Source organism: Asterias rubens, chromosome 8 (assembly GCF_902459465.1).
Source record: "Asterias rubens chromosome 8, eAstRub1.3, whole genome shotgun sequence".
NCBI classification, from domain to species: Eukaryota; Metazoa; Echinodermata; class Asteroidea; order Forcipulatida; family Asteriidae; genus Asterias; species Asterias rubens.
Genome location: NC_047069.1, coordinates 7,810,911 through 7,830,275, shown reverse-complemented (window position 1 = coordinate 7,830,275; position 19,365 = coordinate 7,810,911). Strand labels below are relative to the sequence as shown.

Sequence of the window (19,365 nt, the reverse complement as noted above, 5' to 3'; positions counted from 1 at the left end):
AGACATTCAGGCTACCCTGGGAAAGTGTGTTATTTGGGTTACATCGTGCGAGGGAATTCCCCCAAATAGTCCCGACCACCCACTAGGCTGGCATGTGCAGTCGTCCGGTGCGGATGCAATGAAGGCAGTATCTGCAAGAACTATCAGGAAAATCCTGTTCGTACTTTTTATTCAAAGGATGTAGGAAGCTGTAATTCGAACCACGGAGGAAGCTGATCATGTGCTGATCATAAAGACTTTTAAGTACGGGGCAACGGCCACTGTGTCTGGCGGTTAAATCCCCCCCCCCCCCCCACCCCCCACTGTGTGGACGTATGTCCAGGTACTAGGTGAGAACCCTCACGTGATTGGTTGATTTTTTGGTGGATCGTGTGACGTAATACTCTACCGTGACATTGTTGCACATTTTACAGCACGCACTGGCAACGCAAGCAGCGGACGTGCGATGCAGACGACATCTTGAGAGACGACCAAAACGTTTTTATTTGTGGTATTTGCAGCAGTTTAGCGAAACAGTTGGGGTAAATGTATCAGTCTCTCATTACTTTCCAATTGACTGTGTCCTCTGCTTGATTTTTGTTGTTCGGTCCATTCGGTCGGCAACATGACAGTCGGCACACGCAGAATGACTGCTGTGGCTTCGGCACTCCACATGGCCATTACTTTGTTGTGGCTGAGTGGTTTTGTCCAGTCACAAGTGTACCAGGACTGCCCTCAAACAGCGAACACTGGCGAGGAAGCGGACCGAGCCGCAGTCCTGGCCACCAGCACTCGGTTCTTGCGAAACCTTGAACAATTCCAGAACAAGCAAGCCGAGATAGTGTTCGTACTGGACGGCTCGGGCAGCATAGGAGCGGGTTACTTCGGCTGCGAAGTGCAGTTCGTCAGGCACTTCTCCAAGCTATTTAGCGTGTCAGAAGAAAACTCCCGCATTGCCGTTGTCACTTACTCCAACTGCGAGCAAATCTACACGGATGTTGACTACATCACGAATCCCGTGGGGAAGAATAAATGCACCTTTCTGGGCAATGACCTGCCCGCAAATGTAATTTTCAGGTCCGGTGGTACGTGCACTGATAAAGGCCTGGGACGTGCACAAGAAATCCTTGCCCAGTCGCGGAGTTCAGCAGCAAGGTAAGATTTTTCGAATAATAATACAATGATTACATGAGTTTCTTTCCTATTCTTCTACCTAGAACTTCACTTGTCGGTACTGAATATCAACGTACATTACATCACACCTTTGCACTGTACTGTACACATGCCCTGCTGTACTGGTGTCATCATAAGAATAAGATAAGATTTATGTTAACAATTATACATGAGTTTCTTCTTCCTTGAAGCAGATCGCCAATGGTGTATTGTATCTATTAGGTAATGAGAGGAGTCTTGCCCAAGGACTTGATACTGTGACTTTTGTCTTTAAAACCATAGAACAAAGAAGTTCAAACCCACTCTAGACTGTAGGCCTACTGTTTGGCCATAGCATGCTAAAATCTAGTTGCGATCGGGAGGAGGGTTACGTTATCACAACAAGCTAAAATCCCGGTCTCAATTAATAAATAATTATGTCAAGTCAATAACGTTAACAATTAACATGATAAAATGATAAGTATACAGTCAATGACAATGTCGACACGTGTACTTAGGTTAAACTTACAGAGTACTTGCTGACCCTCTGCTCAAAAGCCCTTTACTCCATGAATATTGTTGTTATGTACGAAAGCTACATTAAAGGTAAACCTTTGGTTTTCAGAACCATTTGATTGGTTTAATCCTATATAAATGTAGATGTATACAATAAAACATGACCTGGAACATTTCATTTCAGAGATATCACCGAAAATCTGAAATGATAATAATAATTTATTTTATTTATATATTGTGCTCTCTCCAGGACAATTAGCCTGTTCGAGGGCGCATTACATTGATTGAAAGATAAGCTTCTCAAATTCAAGTTTGGGCACATGTAACACTAATATATTTTCACATAACCACATTACTTTGTAGTGAAATGTTTCTTGAAATGCTTTGTAGGCCTGCTATGGAAAGCTGCTGCAGGCTTTTAAATTTTTTATTGCCATTAATTCTTTAGAGAGAGTTACTTAAAATGTCTACCTTCCCTTTACACTCTTTAAAGCCATACAGAGTCATGGATCCCCCTTTTGGTGTCAGGGTTTTATTGTGATAATGGTATCCACAAAGAAAAGTCACTACTCCTGAAACTCTGAAAAATTCAAAAACTTAATACCGGTGTGGCGGTTTCAGTCTTCCGCCGTGTTCAGTTTTCCGGGTGACGTAGTCAAACATATCATCACAATGTTCGAACGGTTTTAGCTTTCCGGCGTGTTCAGTTTTCCGAGTGACCTGTCAGATACCGCCGCGAGTACCCTGGCGAGTACTGTAGTTCTCTCAACAGTGACCCCAAATTGTTAATTATTCTTTTATGTGTATAGTCACATAATCTCTTGCCCCATCTTTACATGTATTCAAGGGTACAACTTTAGGCAGGTCACACTCTGCTTACATAAAAAACAACTCATACGATCCACGCGTTTGCCGCTAGCTAGTTGTACTACACTCATGCACGCCGCCATTACAGCTACTGGAGGGTAACGGATGACTCAATACGGCACTAAAAATGGACTACTTTCGCTTGCTGTGTGCAGGCATCGCATGACGTAATGCTACCGTATTTGGTCATTCGGAAAACTGAACACAGCGGAAAGTTCAAACCGGCACCGCACTAAGACACAGGGTGTCGTGGCAGATTTGTTAAGAGCATCAAATTCACATTCTGGTGGTTAATAATAATTAAAAAAATATTGAAGTCTTATATAGCGCACGTATCTACCAAACAAGGTACTCAAGGCGCTGAGTATATACAAACTTTCAGAAAGATGAATTATGTGACCCATTTATGTAGCACCTTATAAGGGTTTAGAAGGTGCTACGGCGCATACAGCAGCCACAGCCAGGAGCACCGGGGCGAACCCCTTCTAAGTCATCTGAGTGTGGGTTCAAATCCCGGTTGAGACACTAGTGTCCATGAGCAAGATACTATAATTGCTACATGGGTACCTGCGGGAGTAGAGGTTGTTATTGTGTATGAAAAAGCATTTGGAGCGCTAGGTTGCCCAGGCTGTATACTCCCCAGGGAGCTGAGGAGCTGAGGAGCAGAGAAATATTACAGAAATGTTATTGGCCCAATGACCAGGGCACTAATGTAAAGCAGAATGAGATGGTTTTGAATTGGGCTTTACTATCACTACACTAAAGTTTTTATTACCGGAAGTCGTAAAGTAAAAAATACCAAAAGCTATTCCGCATAGAAAGGCACTGAAAAAAAAGTTAACATTGACAAAGCAGCAAAATGATTGTTACCTTTCATTCTTCCCTAGGATTGTTTTCCTCTTGACCGACGGACAGTCGAATGACGCTGCAGCTACACTCCTTGCTGCCCAAGCCTTGAAAGACAGAGGTATCAAAATCTTCACTGTCGGTCTAGGCACTGGCATCAGTGAAGTCGAGTTGGATGGGGTCGCCTCCACCCCAACAAATGACTACAGGTACCTCCTTGATCAACTGACTGATGTCGAAAGCCTCGCTAATAAATTGAAAGGAGGTAAGTGCCATGAAGAGTAATAATAATAATAACAATAATACACGGTTTTTATATAGCGCTTTTTCACAGGGTGTCTCAAAGCGCTTCCGACATTATTACCCTTGGTCACTGGGCCTTAAATCATTCCTTAAACCATCTCAGCTCCCTGGGGAGTATACAGCCTGTGCGACAATTATATGCGCTACATGGCTAAACCAATCACAAGAACCATCTCTGCCCTCACAGTTACCCATTTACCCCTGGGTGGAGAGAAGCAATTATAGTTAAGTGTCTTGCTCAGAGACACAAGTGTCACGACCTGGATTCGAACCCACACTCTGCTGAACAGAAGCATCAGAGCTTGAGTTCGGTGCTGTTATCCACTCGGCCACGACACCTGTTTCAGACAGGTGTGCCTCTGGAGGCCATAGATTAGGAGCGACTCTAGCTTGTCCCACAGTTTTTTTGGTTTCAGACTGGCAAACTTAATGTAACATTTACATTGGCTCGGCTTATGACTGGAAACGATGTCTGAAACCAAGTCGTTCCAGAGAGAGTCATTCCGAACGACTGCAACATCAGTTGATCTTTCGACTTCTAGCGCGTCCCAGTTGCTTCTAACTGTTTCAGACGTCAAATTTTTCATGTACTTAATTTGAATTTGGTTCGGCTCATAAGCGGCCGTTGTTTAAATGCATTGTTTCAAGAACCAGACTATATGAGCTCTCAAAATTAAAAATATTTTGTTTGGAAATATTTTGAATGATGATCAGTTTTATGCTTAGCATTGTGTTGGATCCATGTGCCTATCCTCAGTCAAATGTATACATTGGTATGTGTAAGCACACTTGGCACAATCTATCCTTGCCCCAAACATCAAATTAAATAAGCAGGAAGCTCCATGAAAATAAACCAGTCTTTCCATGTTCTGATGAACAAGTTTGAAAATCCCCCTGATTATGGAAACTTTGTCCCCATTATGTTGAATGTGATGACAAAAATCTCCCTGATTGTTGTACCGAATCTTCCTGATTGCAAGATGCAAATGTTGGCAGCTCTGCTAGGGTGCACTGTGCAACTGTGCATGCACTTACATCAACCCAGTTCAGACAGTGAAAAATGCTGAGTATTATTAGAAACATTGTGGGAATTCTGGTCCAAACTGGTTCTAAGTAGTAAGTAGATTGGTGGAGATATTTATTCATAGTATTCAAGTTCATACCAAAAATCCAGTTGGTTAATTGTCAACACTTCAACTATTAAATAGTTATTGCAGAAAAACAAATACTGAAGTGACAGAACAGTTCTTATCAAATTTGTTCAATTTACCACTAACATTTGTATGATTTCCAATTTGCAGATGAAAGGGACATGAAGTCGTGGGATCGCAATGTAAGCCCCAACCTATGTGACACGGTGTGCTCCCAGGGGCATAGTTGCTGTGATGCACGGGCTACCTGCTCGTGTGCAACACAAACCGGAAGCTATGGATGTGCCTGTCAACAGGGATACAAAGGAGATGGTAAAGTTGGAGAATGCGACGGTAAGTTACAACCAAACCTAGGCCTAGGATATTCACACCTCAGTATTGGAATCAAGACAAGAACCAAGACAGAGACTTACGCCTCATCTTTAGAAACCAAGACCTTAAAGTCCAACACAGAGACTGACACCTCATCTTCCATATCAAGACCTCTGACACCTCATCTTCCGAGACTAAGACCTCAAAGTACGAGACAGAGATTGACACCTCATCTTTCTAAACCAAAACCTCAAAGTCCGAGACCAAACCAAGACCTCAAAAGTCCGAGACAGAGACTGACACCTCATCATTCGAAAGTAAAACCTCAAAGTCCGAGACAGAGATTGATGACACCTAATCTTCTTAGACCAGACCAAGACCAAACCAAGACCATAAAAACCGAGACAGAGACTCACACCTCATCTTTCGAAACCAAAACCTCAAAGTCCGAGACAGAGATTGATGACACCTCATCTTCTCAGACCAGACCAAGACCAAACCAAGACCATAAAAACCGAGACAGAGACTCACACCTCATCTTCCGAAACCAAGAACTCAAAGTCCAAGACAGAAACTGAAACCTCATTTTCAGAGACTATGACCTTGACAGACAATGACACCTTGTCTTCTGAGATCAAGACCTCAAACTCCGAGACAGAGGCTGACACCTCATCTTCCAAGACCAAGACCTAAAAGTCCAAGACAGAAACTGACACCTTATCTTTCAAAACCAAGACCTCAAAGTTCGAGACAAAAACTGACACCTTATCTTCTGAAACCAAAACCTCAAAGTCTGAGACAGAGACTGACACCTCGTCTTCCAAAACAAAAACCAGACCAAGACCTTCATGTCAAAGACAAAAACTGACACCTCATCTTCCCCCCAAAACCCTGATATTGCAACAACTAGTTTAAAAAATCCAACAGGAAAAATTAGTAACAAAATTAAACATTTAAGATTTACTGTTATTAATGTTCTAAAAGCTGAGGGAACAAATCAATAAATGTAGAGTTTATGTGTCGATTGTATCACGGGTTCCATCTGCTTTGGTTCACAGGTTGACTGAAATAGATTAGTCTATAATTACCATATATATATATTTTCCCTAAATGCCAGCTTGCCCAAGAGGTACTTACAAAGAAGTTTATGGCAACCAAGATTGTACCTCGTGTCCGGATTTATCCACCACGCCAGGAGAGGGCAGTGTTTCACTGGATGCCTGCGAGTGCCTGCCTGGTCATGAAGGCACCCCTAAGAAGAACAGCTCTTGCACACGTAAGAACATACTTTTCAAATCTTGATATCATAAAGCTGAGCAGATAGTATTGCTAAGCAGGGCACCAGTCACGAGCGGTGTGCAGTGCAGTGTAATTTTGGTTGATAACCCATTGCTGAGCAATATTTGTCTGTACTTAGTAACTGTTTGTGATTTTAAAAGAGTGTATTTTTAAACAATAAATTCTTTCAGCTGAAGCCTTTTATTATGGGTGTTTTTTCTTTCATAATTTTCTTGCAAATGCGATGACCAACTGAGTCCAAATATTCACAGGTTTGTTGTTTAATGCACATGTTGGGATACATCAAGTGAGATTACTTGTCTTTGACAATTACCAATAGTGTCCAGTGCCATTAAGTTAAACAAAACGTGATTACATTCTGACCCACACAGCTATAAAATGTGACCAACTGACCTTTGGCGAGGCGTCTGGTGTCCAGGTCGTCCCGCCCAACTGCGGCAATCACTTTGGTGTGGAGTGCGGACTGCAGTGTAAACAGAACTATCGAGCTCAACATGGTACGTCAGCAGATGTCCAGTGTCTGGCCACAGGACTGTGGTCTGCGGAACCTCTCAGATGCACACGTGAGTATACAACGGAACCCTATGGAAGTAAAATATTGCTGAGAAAAATTATTATTATTCTTATTATTATTATTATTGTTATTGTTTTATTAAAAATTCAAACATTGCAGCCTGAGGGCTGAATTTAGTTTAAAAGATATACACAGGCATGCAACTCTTCCGCGTTTTTTGGGGGTTTTTTTAACCTGAAAAAAATTTAAAAAGTAATTTTTTATTTGTTTTAATAATAATTTTTTTTTTCTGATTTCTTTTTTTTTTTAGCATAAAATATGCCTGGCATTAACAGTGTACAACTACAATCATGTAAAATAAACCTAACACATGCTAAAAATGTACCTAAGAGCATAACAAACCTCAACATTTTCTAGGGTACCAGTGTGGGTATCATGTCCCGTGGCGTTTCGGCTGCCTCGCTCCGCACTTGCGTTGTGCCTTTGAAAATTGTCCTTTTTTTTTTTCAACGGGCAGTTGCATGCCTGTATACAACAAGAATATACATAACAAAAACATTAAAAAGCCAAATATGCATTACAAAATTTCTGTTTTAGGAACGGCAACCTGCAAAAACATACTAATATACATGTGGATGAATTATAATTTATGTAATGCCATTTAGGTTTTGCTTTTTATTCTAATGCTGCGGAGTAGATTTCAGAATACAGGAGACTTCTTATATTGAGAAAAGCTGTCCTGTTCTGAGCGAAAGGCGGGAAATCAGCCAGGACTACTAGTAATTTTCCCCAGTGGATCGAGGGGATTTCTCCTTATTAATTTCACTGCCCCGGATTCACTAGTCTCAACAAAATCTTGAAATAACCAATTCTCATTCTTGCACCCAGCTATTGAATGCGAGGAATTACCACAGCCAAGCAACGGGCAACTGTCGTGTGACACAGCGGAAAGGAGCATCGGAACGGTGTGTAACATGGCATGCAACGAGGGCTACGAGCTGAAAGGAAGCCTACAGACTCAATGCGAGCTGAACGATGCAGAGGATGGTGGACAATGGTCTAACACCAATGGTAGATGCAATGGTATGTGTTCCTTTAGAAATATTTTGAGAGACCAGGGCCCAATATCAGAGAGCTGCTTAAGCAGAAAATACTGCTTAACAAATGTCTGCTGAGCAGGGGCCAATTTCATAGAGCTGCTTAAGCAAAACAATTGCTTAAGCACGAAAAAAGCTCGCTTATTTTACACATGTTACTGTATCATTTGGAACCATAAAATCGTGAGGAAGTTTTTGACCCTAAATTTAAAAATTTGACCAGGTCAATTTGTTTCAAAAATCCAAACTCACAAAATTCTCAAGGAATCTAAAATGTTTGGTTGTATACCCAGTCTCCACTGATTAAATGTCTTCAGTAGTCCGTTCTGTATCTTTTAGAACCATAAAATCACTGGAAAACTTCTGACCCCCCAAACCTAAGAATCAACCATGCCGGCATGGTAAAAAAAATTCATTTCCGACCAAAATTCCAAACTCACAAAATTCTCAATAAATATACAAATTTTAGTTGCATTCCCAGTCTCCACTGATGAAATGTCCTCAGTAGTTCGTTCTGTATCATTTTGAACCCAAAACTCACCAAAAGTTTTTTCACCCCAAATCTGAAAAATTTACCATACCAGCGTGCCAGATTTTTCATTTTGGACCAAAAATCCAAACTCACAAAATTCTCAATAAATATACAAATTTTAGTTGCTTACCCAGTCTCCACTGATGAAATGTCCTCAATAGTTTGTTCTGTATCATTTGGTACCAATAAATCAATGGAAGTTTTTTTTACCCAAAACTTGAAAATTTGACCATACCGGCATGGCAGATTTTTTCCATTTCGGGCTAAAAATCCAAACTCCCAAAATTCTCAATAAATCTGAAATTTGGGGTTGTATACCCAGTTTCCACTGATAAAATGTCTTCAGTAGTCCGTTTTCTATCCTTTGGAAACAAAAAATCACCGGAATTCTTTTTGACCCCAAACTAAAAAATTTGACCATACCGGCATGGTCGATTTTTTTTTTATTTCGGACCAAAATTCCACACTCAAAACAAATGCTCATTAAATCAAAAAAAAATTGTTGTATACCCAGCCTCCACTGATAAATTGTCTACAGTAATTCATTCTGTATCATTTGGAACCCCAAAATCACCATTGTTTTTTTGACCCCAAATCTGAAAATTTGACCATACCGACATGGCAGACTTTTTTCAATTCGGACCAAAATTCCAAACTCAAAAAAATTCTAAATAAATCAACAAACTGTGGTTGTTTACTCAGTCTCACTGATGAAATGTCCTCGATAGTTCAGTCTGTATCATTTGGAACCATAAAATCACGCAAAAACTGTTGACCCCAAATCTGAAAATTTGACCCTACCGGCCGGCATGGCAGATTATTTCTGACCAAAAATCCAAACTAAAAAAATTCTCAATAAATCTAAACATTTTGGTTGTATGTCCAGACTCCACTGATAAAATGCCTTTAGTAGTCTGTTCTGTATCATTTGGAACCATAAAATCACCGGAAAGTTTTTGACCCCAAACAATTTGACAATACCGGCATGGTCGATTTTTTTTCATTTCGGTCAAAAATTCCCAACTCTTAATATTATATCTACGAATTTTGGTTGTATACCCAGACTCCACTGATAAAATGCCTTTAGTAGTCTGTTCTGTATCATTTGGAACCATAAAATCACCCTTACTTCTGCCTTTTAATCAACTTTTTATAGTCAGTCTATTCATTTATTAAACTTACCTAGTCTTGCCTTTCTATAGTTAATTTTGTTCGCTTTCATGTGTATGATTATTTCATATTTTGGCCGAATAAATAATAATAATAAAAAATAATAACAATTCATATATAGCGCATTTTGCAATGACCGTATCAATGCACTTTTCATTAGTGCCCTGGTCATAGGGCCAATAACATCCCTTGTAATGTTTCTCAACTCCCTAGGGAGTATATGACCTGGGCAACAGTTTATATCCAAAATACTGCTGCCCGCATTGTGACACTGTCTAGAAAATCCTGTTCTATCACCCCCATTCTGAAACAACTACACTGGCTCCCTATCTCTCAACAAATCATCTTCAAGCTGAAGCTCATTGTCCACAAAGCTCTTAATGGCAAGGCTCCCCACTATATTTCTGAATTGCTTCAAGTTTACACTCCATCAAGAAATCTTCGATCAAGTTCCATGCTTCTCCTTATTGAACCCAAGTCTCGACACTCATGGGGTGACAGGTCTTTTTCTTCAGCCGCACCACACATCTGGAACTCTCTACCACTTAATCTTCGATCTTGTCTTTGTACCGCAAAATTCAAGTCTCCTCTCAAAACTTATCTTATGTCACAGGTTTTCAAGGATTAATTTTGTTGTGTCTATTTTTCTTTGTGTTATGTTTTGTTTTGTTTTTGGATTTATGCGCCTTGAACACCCAGCAGGGTGGATATGTGCGCATTAAAAGTCTTACTATTATTATTGTTATTATATCGCTCCAAAGGCTTTTTCATTCACAATATCAACATCTCCCCTCGCAGGTACCCATTTAGACCTCCTGGGTGAATAGAAGCAATTATAGTTAAGTATCTTGCTCATGGACACAAGTGCCATGACCGGGATTCAAACCAACACTCTGGTGACTGCACCACAACTTGAATTGGATGCTCTTAACACCTCAGCCATGACACTCTATAAAATATTAATAATCATTCATTCAAACTTACATTCATCTTGTACATTTCCTTTCTCTTCACAGCCAAGAAATGTCCCATCCTGCTCATAGGTACCAACATGAAGATTCTCCCAGAAACCTGTGAGAATACGGCAATGGTGTACAACTCGCTCTGTTCCTACGAGTGTGACGAGGGATTCCAAGTGCAAGGAGTAAAACTCAGGACGTGTCAAGCAGATGGGCAGTGGTCAGAGTCAACAGAGGAGAGTCAATGTGTTGGTAAGTCAAATAGAGAACAAATCTTAAAGACACCGATGGACACTATTGGTAATTGTCAAAGACCAGTCTTCTCACTTGGTGTATCTCAACATATGCATAAAAAAACAAACCTGTGAAAATTTGATCTCGATTGGTCGTCGGAGTTGCGAGCCACATAACTATGATAAAAAAAAAAACGCCCTTGTCACACGAAGTTGTGTGCTTACGATGCTTGATTTCGAGACCTCAAATTCTAAATCTGAGGTATCAAAAACAAATTCGTGGAAAATTACTTCTTTCACAAAAACCAAGTCACTTCAGAGAGAGCCGTTTCTCAGAATGTTTTATACTATCAACCAGTCTCCCCATTACTCGTTACCAAGTAAGGTTCTATGCTAATAATTATGTTGATTAATTACCAATAGTGTCCACTGCCTTTAAAGACATAACACATTGATGTTTTTTTATCAAATTTTAATAAAAGAAAACCACTGAACTCATCCAGTCATGAGTGGACTAGCTCATTGCTAAAATCCCTAGCCTTTTGTCTACTGTCCAGCATTTCTGGTTGGTTATCTGTCGTTTTGTTAAGACACAAAGGGGATCGAACCTCATAGCACTTACCTTTGTTTTGTTTTTTAGACCAAACATTCCGTCTGGGTTACTGATAAGCTCAAACACTTTTGGGGGGTTGCATTCAATGTGAATGTTTTTATCTCCAGCCGTGACACTTGTGTCCTAAAGAAAAGAAAGACGCTGAACCATTGCTTCGTCCTTCGGATGGGACTTACAGCCGTTGGTCCCTTGTGTTGTGAAACGCATGTAAAGAACCCAGTACACTTACCGAAAAGAGAAGGGGTTCGCCCTGGTGTTTCTGGCTGTGGCTGCTGTATGCGCCGTAGATACAGGCGCTGTATAAGACTTTGATATTATTATTATTATTTATAATATTTCCACCAGATATCGAGCCTCCAGTATTCACCACTTGCCCTGATGACATTTCCCTCCCGACCGATCCTCACCAGAGCTTTGCAACAAACCCTGAAAACTGGGATGAACCTGAAGCACAAGACAATGATGGAGAGCCAGACATAGAGGCCTCACTGTCTGCTACCCAGGAGAGGTTCCCCCTTGATGAAGAAACAGACATCACCTACACGGCGCGTGACAAGGCTGGACTTGAAAGCACTTGTACTTTCAGCATTACAGTCAGAGGTAAGGCTAATTTTGGTATTTTATATTTTTGATGAGAAATCGCCTAAGATCACAATGCCCGATGGCCACTTCAAGGTGGAACGCTTAACTGATAGGGCTGTCAACCCAAATCAACTGTCACCAGGGACATGTTGCTGCCTGATCCTGGGCTGAATAAAACATGGTTACCCCCTTCGCAGGACTTGGGTACTTTTTGTAACACAAAACACAGCGTCCACAGATTTACATTAAACTTACACCGCTTGAAGATAACGGTGGTAGAAAGGTACCTTTAAATATTAGATGCTGAGGTGCTGTAGTTTTTGAGAAATGAGTAAAACAATGTCATGAAAATAGGTTTTTACATGCTAAAACAATTTTCGTCCCATGATCAGTGTATGAGACGAAAATTATTTTCATGACACTGTTTTACTCATTTCTCAAAAAACTACAGCACCTCAGCAAGTAATATTTTCAGGGAAGCTTTCTACTATCATTATCTTCAAACTGTGTAAGTTTAGTGTAAATCTGTGGACATTGTGTTTTTTTGTCCTACAAAAAGTACATGACCCTTTAAGGATGTAGGTATGGGTATCATCCACCAGGAGCCTGGTAGAGCAGAATGCACTGCCTTCCTAACTTTTTACGAGGCAGGTTCATGTGCCCTGCTCAAGTCACTTTAAAGAACCCTCAAAACCCTTTAAAAAGTTTCTTTACTTACTGTTTTATTTTTCCGACTGCAGATGAAGAGTCGCCACAAGTTATCGACTGTAGCGATGACATTGAAGAACAAAGCAGCACTCGTTTATCCCCAGTCGTCTGGGATGAACCAGTCTTTAAGGACAACTCTGGGGAGGACTTAATGGTCATCACCAACCGCCAATCTGGATCAAATTTCTCCTGGGGTTTGCCTGAGGAAGTTTGGTATAACGCAAAAGACAAGGCGGGGAACAATGTGAGCTGTGAGTTCACGGTATCAGTCAAACGTAAGTCCGTGTTGTCTGATTTCATTAGGCAATAACCGTGTGAGGAGACCGGTCTTCACTGCCTGGTATTGCCCAGGTTGGTTCATGAACAGTGGCCAGCCACCAGGCAAAACAGTGTGAGGAGCCTGGTCCCCACTGCCTGATATTGCCCAGGTTGGTTCATGAACAGTGGCCAGCCACCAGGCCAAACAGAGCCCGGTCTTCACTGCCTGGTATTGCCCAGGTTGGTTCATGACCAGTGGCCAGCCACCAGGCCAAACAGTGTGAGGAGCCCGGTCTTCACTGCCTGGTATTGCCCAGGTTGGTTCATGACCAGTGGCCAGCCACCAGGCCAAACAGTGTGAGGAGCCTGGTCTTCACTGCCTGGTATTGCCCAGGTTGGTTCATGACCAGTGGCCAGCCACCAGGCAAAACAGTGTGAGGAGCCCGGTCTTCACTGCCTGGTATTGCCCTGGTTGGTTCATGAACAGTGGCCAGCCACCAGGCAAAACAGTGTGAGGAGCCTGGTCCCCACTGCCTGGTATTGCCCAGGTTGGTTCATGAACAGTGGCCAGCCACCAGGCAAAACAGTGTGAGGAGCCTGGTCCCCACTGCCTGGTATTGCCCAGGTTGGTTCATGAACAGTGGCCAGCCACCAGGCAAAACAGTGTGAGGATCCCGGTCTTCACTGCCTGGTAATGCCCAGATTGGTCCGTGAACAGTGGCCAGCCATCAGCCAAGGTCATTAATAAATACCACTGCAAAGTGGTTTGCCAAAGTAATTTTTTTTTTCTTGGGAAATTACTGAGTAAACAATGCGTTTTGGTTAAAAAAAAATGTAATACGTAAGACACATCAACTTTTTCAAGTAAACTTCAACTGCTTTTAAGATAATTTGATAATGTTATTCATGTCTTCTTCTGTTTTTCCCCCCCGTCCTTAGAGTACAAGTGCCCTTTCTACCCATCACCACAAAACGGTGCTCTGGTCTGCGAAACTTGGTTAGGGGGCCAGTTCTGTCGGGTCGCTTGCAACGACAACTTTGACTTCAACCGAGACCCGGAGGAATTGTACTTTTGCAAAACACCTCCTGGGGGTGATACAGGAGAGTGGGGACCTACTCCTACTAACTTCAACCCAATCAACTTCAGAATGCCTTGGCCAGAATGTTCAGGTACAGAGTTGCAAACATATTGTAGATAAGTATGATAACAATAACAATCAGTTTTTATATCCCATTCATAAATACCCCAGACAGTTTCGCTCTTCCTATTGGTGGAGAGCGCGTCACGTGGGGGTGTTTAATTGGGTGATAATGACCAGCTGGAGCTGTTTATAACCGGTTGTTTTCGGATAGCAATTGTGCGGGTAAGCGCACAACCTTGTTCTCCGGGGTGATTAATCTGGCTGCGCCATTAGTCCATGGACATGAGGATGCACTACGTGCTCGAATGCATATCCGAAAACTGTCTCATAAAAATGCACCACACATACAGAGCTCAGATGTCGGAAAACAGATTTTTACAGAGTTTCATACTTTATTACGCATTTTAACCAAAATAGCAATAAAAGATTAGTGACTAATTTTTAAACGGCCGTTTTAAACCTTGCAGGATCGTGGCCAGGTGATAAAGGCCCTCGCCTTCGGCTCGGGCCTTTATCACACGGCTACGAACCTGCCGGTTTGAAACAGCCGTTTAAGACCTCGTTGCTACCCTTTTATTCTCCTATTTTTCACCCCTCAAGGGCTCAAAGCGCTGCCAACATCATTATCCCTGGTCACTGGGCCAATTATTTCCTTCCTTAAAACCAGGAAACTCTTTTCCTTGGGGAGTGCTACTAAGCAAAATCAATCAAAAGAACCTTCTCTGCCCTCACAGGGAACCCATTCACCCCTGGGTGGAGAGAAGCAATTGCAGTAAAGTGTCTTGCTCAGGGACGACACACAAGTGTCACGACCGGTACTCAAACCCACACTCTGCTGAACAGAAACACCAGAGCTTGAGTTTGGTGCTCTTATCCACTTGGCCACAACACCCCATAAGTATAATGCATAACCTTTAATGTTTAGCAATTCTTCATTCATTTTTAGATATGTTGAAAACTTTGCTTTATTTTCTTCACAGAAAAGAGAGATCCCAGTGTTCAGGTTGGACTCGAGCTCAATTTTTTCACAGGAGATTGCCAGGCAAACGAACTTGAAATCAAAGAGGACTTCATACAAAAGTTAAAAGATTTGGTACTGTTACCGGGACTCTGCATAGAGAGCATGGGTTGTACCGTAGAGAATGTTGAAGTGTCTTGCAGTCAGGCGGACCCACTGGCTGGACGTCGTCGTCGAAGACGGCAATCCAACAATGTCTTGTCCATTAAGTTCACTGTCAAGGTTGATGCACCAGAGCAAGCAGTGGATCAGATGCAGGTAACGTCACAAAATTCTCAATTCTCAATAAATCTCAAACTATTGCTAATATACCCAGTCCACACTGATAAAATTGCTTCAGTCGTCCTTTCTGTATCATTTGAAACCATTAAATCATTGAAAAATAGTTGGCCATGGCGGCAGTGCAGATTTTGTTTTTATTTTGGAACAAAAACCCAAACTCACAAAATTCCAACTAAATAAATAACTTTTGCTAATATACCCAGTCCGCACTGATAAAATGTGTTCCGTCGTCCTTTCTGTATCATTTGAAACCATTAAATCATTGAAAAATAGTTGGCCATGGCGGCAGGGCAGATTTTGTTTTTATTTTGGACCAAAAACCCAAACTCACAAAATTCCCACTAAATAAAAAACTTTTGCTAATATACCCAGTCCGCACTGATAAAATGTGTTCAGTCGTCCTTTCTGTATCATTTGAAACCATTAAATCATTGAAAAATAGTTGGCCATGGCGGCAGGGCAGATTTTGTTTTTATTTTGGAACAAAAACCCAAACTCACAAAATTCCCACTAAATAAATAACTTTTGCTAATATACCCAGTCCGCACTGATAAAATGTGTTCCGTCGTCCTTTCTGTATCATTTGAAACCATTAAATCATTGAAAAATAGTTGGCCATGGCGGCAGGGCAGATTTTGTTTTTATTTTGGACCAAAAACCCAAACTCACAAAATTCCCACTAAATAAAAAGCTTTTGCTAATATACCCAATCCGCACTGATAAAATGTGTTCCGTCGTCCTTTCTGTATCATTTGAAACCATTAAATCATTAAAAAATAGTTGGCCATGGCGGCAGGGCAGATTTTGTTTTTATTTTTGGACCAAAAACCCAAACTCACAAAATTCCCACTAAATAAAAAGCTTTTGCTAATATACCCAGTCCGCACTGATAAAATGTGTTCTGTCGTCCTTTCTGTATCATTTGAAACCATTAAATCATTGAAAAATAGTTGGCCATGGCGGCAGGGCAGATTTTGTTTTTATTTTGGACCAAAAACCCAAACTCACAAAATTCCCACTAAATAAAAAGCTTTTGCTAATATACCCAGTCCGCACTGATAAAATGTGTTCCGTCGTCCTTTCTGTATCATTTGAAACCATTAAATCATTGAAAAATAGTTGGCCATGGCGGCAGGGCAGATTTTGTTTTTATTTTGGACCAAAAACCCAAACTCACAAAATTCCCACTAAATAAAAAGCTTTTGCTAATATACCCAGTCCGCACTGATAAAATGTGTTCCGTCGTCCTTTCTGTATCATTTGAAACCATTAAATCATTGAAAAATAGTTGGCCATGGCGGCAGGGCAGATTTTGTTTTTATTTTGGACCAAAAACCCAAACTCACAAAATTCCCACTAAATAAAAAGCTTTTGCTAATATACCCAGTCCGCACTGATAAAATGTGTTCCGTCGTCCTTTCTGTATCATTTGAAACCATTAAATCATTGAAAAATAGTTGGCCATGGCGGCAGGGCAGATTTTGTTTTTATTTTGGACCAAAAACCCAAACTCACAAAATTCCCATTAAATAAAAACTTTTGCTAATATACCCAGTCCGCACTGATAAAATGTGTTCCGTCGTCCTTTCTGTATCATTTGAAACCATTAAATCATTGAAAAATAGTTGGCCATGGCGGCAGGGCAGATTTTGTTTTTATTTTGGACCAAAAACCCAAACTCACAAAATTCCCACTAAATAAAAAGCTTTTGCTAATATACCCAGTCCGCACTGATAAAATGTGTTCCGTCGTCCTTTCTGTATCATTTGAAACCATTAAATCATTGAAATATAGTTGGCCATGGCGGCAGGGCAGATTTTGTTTTTATTTTGGACCAAAAACCCAAACTCACAAAATTCCCACTAAATAAAAAACTTTTGCTAATATACCCAGTCCGCACTGATAAAATGTGTTCCGTTGTCCTTTCTGTATCATTTGAAACCATTAAATCATTGAAAAATAGTTGGCCATGGCGGCAGGGCAGATTTTGTTTTTATTTTGGACCAAAAACCCAAACTCACAAAATTCCCACTAAATAAAAAACTTTTGCTAATATACCCAGTCCGCACTGATAAAATGTGTTCTGAAGTCGATCCCTTCTGAATCATTTCTAAATGTACACAAAAAAACTACTATAAAAAAATTTCGTTTCATAAGGTGGTTGCGTTTTTGAGATAAAACAAAAAATTTAGAGCCAAATTATGTCCATAATCCGTAATTGGAATAAACAATCTGAGAAGCAGTACCGATTCAAATTCTTTAACATATACCCACATTACCTTGAAGTAAAATGTCTCTTAAAATGCTTTATAATATCAAACTTTGCTGTAGTAAGCTTCTAACCAAAAAGGTTTATATTAATGTTAAAAGTCAGTGTATTTGTAAAACCAAATAATATTCTTTAATCAGGCCATTTTCATTTTGCAAAGGGTAGTTCCACTGTATAATCTGCAAGTCTATGGGACACTTTTAAAGGGGCACCAAGGCCAAGACCAGGGGGCAATGGAGGCCAAGACCAGGGGGCAATGGAGGCCAAGACCAGGGGGCAATGGAGGCCAAGACCAGGGGGCAATGGAGGCCAAGACCAGGGGGCAATGGAGGCCATTGCCTTCATGACCTCTGTGTAGCTAGTCGAAACATTGAGACCAAACCCAAGAACTGACTCCGCGGCAGTACAGTTAATTACAATCCTATAAGCTAAAGTAGTAGTCCCAGCCTATTTCTATACCATCCGTCCAGGTAATAGTTAATAAACAGGACAGTTCTTTTCCAGAACTGAGAAGTCTCCTGAACACCCTAACAATCTACTCCGCGGTAGTAGAATTAAGCAAGACAGTTCTCTAAGAACGAACTCTACCTGGCAAGTAGATACACACATGGTGTTACCGCAAACCAAATATATATTGATACCTCACCATGCAATGCAGTTAATAAACAGGACAGTTCTTTTCCAGAACTGAGAAGTCTCCCGAGCACCCGAACAATCTACTCCGCGGTAGTAGAATTAAGCAAGACAGTTCTCTAAGAACGAACTCTACCTGGCAAGTAGATACACACATGGTGTTACCGCAAACCAAATATATATTGATACCTCACCATGCAATGCCTCAAATCCTATATATAATGCACTTGTTCACCGTTGTAATGTAATTTTGATATGTACACTTCTGAATTGTTTGTAAATATCGTTAAAAAAATCAGGCCCCAACCTCAATGTTTTTAAAAACTAAAAACACTTATGCCGTTGACGGCGCGCGTCAAAGGACAATGCTGCGGACGTCATGTCTGGGAGTTTGCTTTATCATACCTCCCCGCTGCAACAAAGCTGCTTTACAAATTGGAGCTCCCAACTATGACGCTTTGAGAGTGATTACGTAATGGGGCTTTTCGCAAATCTCTCAGGAAAGCACTGGCATGGATAAGGGCATTAGAAATGATTGTTTTTTTACACAATTGAAATCTATTTACAATCATATGACTCGATTTCCTTATTCATGAAAACATTTTAAGTGAAATTTAGCAAAGTTCACGACTTGACATTTTCGTTCAAGCAGGTCTTTAAAAATTGGTGAGTTCTGTTTGCTATTTTTCAGCCACAGAACAACAACCAGTCCTCAACCACTTCTGACAGCCTCAACTCACTTAGCGTTATTGGCAACTTCATGGAAGCCATGGACACTATCATATCGGGCGGGCAGTTGAACATTACCGCCGGGGATGGGGCTCCTCTCACACCAACCGGTCCGCTCAATGTTGTACGCCCAGTGCAGTTCCTATGTGAACTTGGTGAAGTTCTACGGAATAACTCTTGCAGTAAGTAGTGTAAAAAAAA

General features: G+C 41.0%; 1 protein-coding gene across 1 annotated transcript in view; it reads left to right on the top strand.

The window, feature by feature from the left end:
- Positions 1-439: 439 nt before the first annotated feature.
- Positions 440-19,365, top strand: part of LOC117293233 (sushi, von Willebrand factor type A, EGF and pentraxin domain-containing protein 1-like) — a 43,879-nt gene continuing 24,953 nt past the window's right edge. Inside the window, exons 1-12 of the mRNA XM_033775455.1 lie at positions 440-1,134; positions 3,402-3,625; positions 4,965-5,147; positions 6,244-6,402; positions 6,797-6,988; positions 7,828-8,022; positions 10,755-10,949; positions 11,889-12,143; positions 12,866-13,108; positions 14,031-14,261; positions 15,214-15,509; positions 19,127-19,346. Coding sequence (XP_033631346.1) covers positions 605-1,134; positions 3,402-3,625; positions 4,965-5,147; positions 6,244-6,402; positions 6,797-6,988; positions 7,828-8,022; positions 10,755-10,949; positions 11,889-12,143; positions 12,866-13,108; positions 14,031-14,261; positions 15,214-15,509; positions 19,127-19,346 — 2,923 coding nt within the window. The 5' untranslated portion in view covers positions 440-604. The remainder of the gene's footprint in view (positions 1,135-3,401; positions 3,626-4,964; positions 5,148-6,243; positions 6,403-6,796; positions 6,989-7,827; positions 8,023-10,754; positions 10,950-11,888; positions 12,144-12,865; positions 13,109-14,030; positions 14,262-15,213; positions 15,510-19,126; positions 19,347-19,365) is intronic.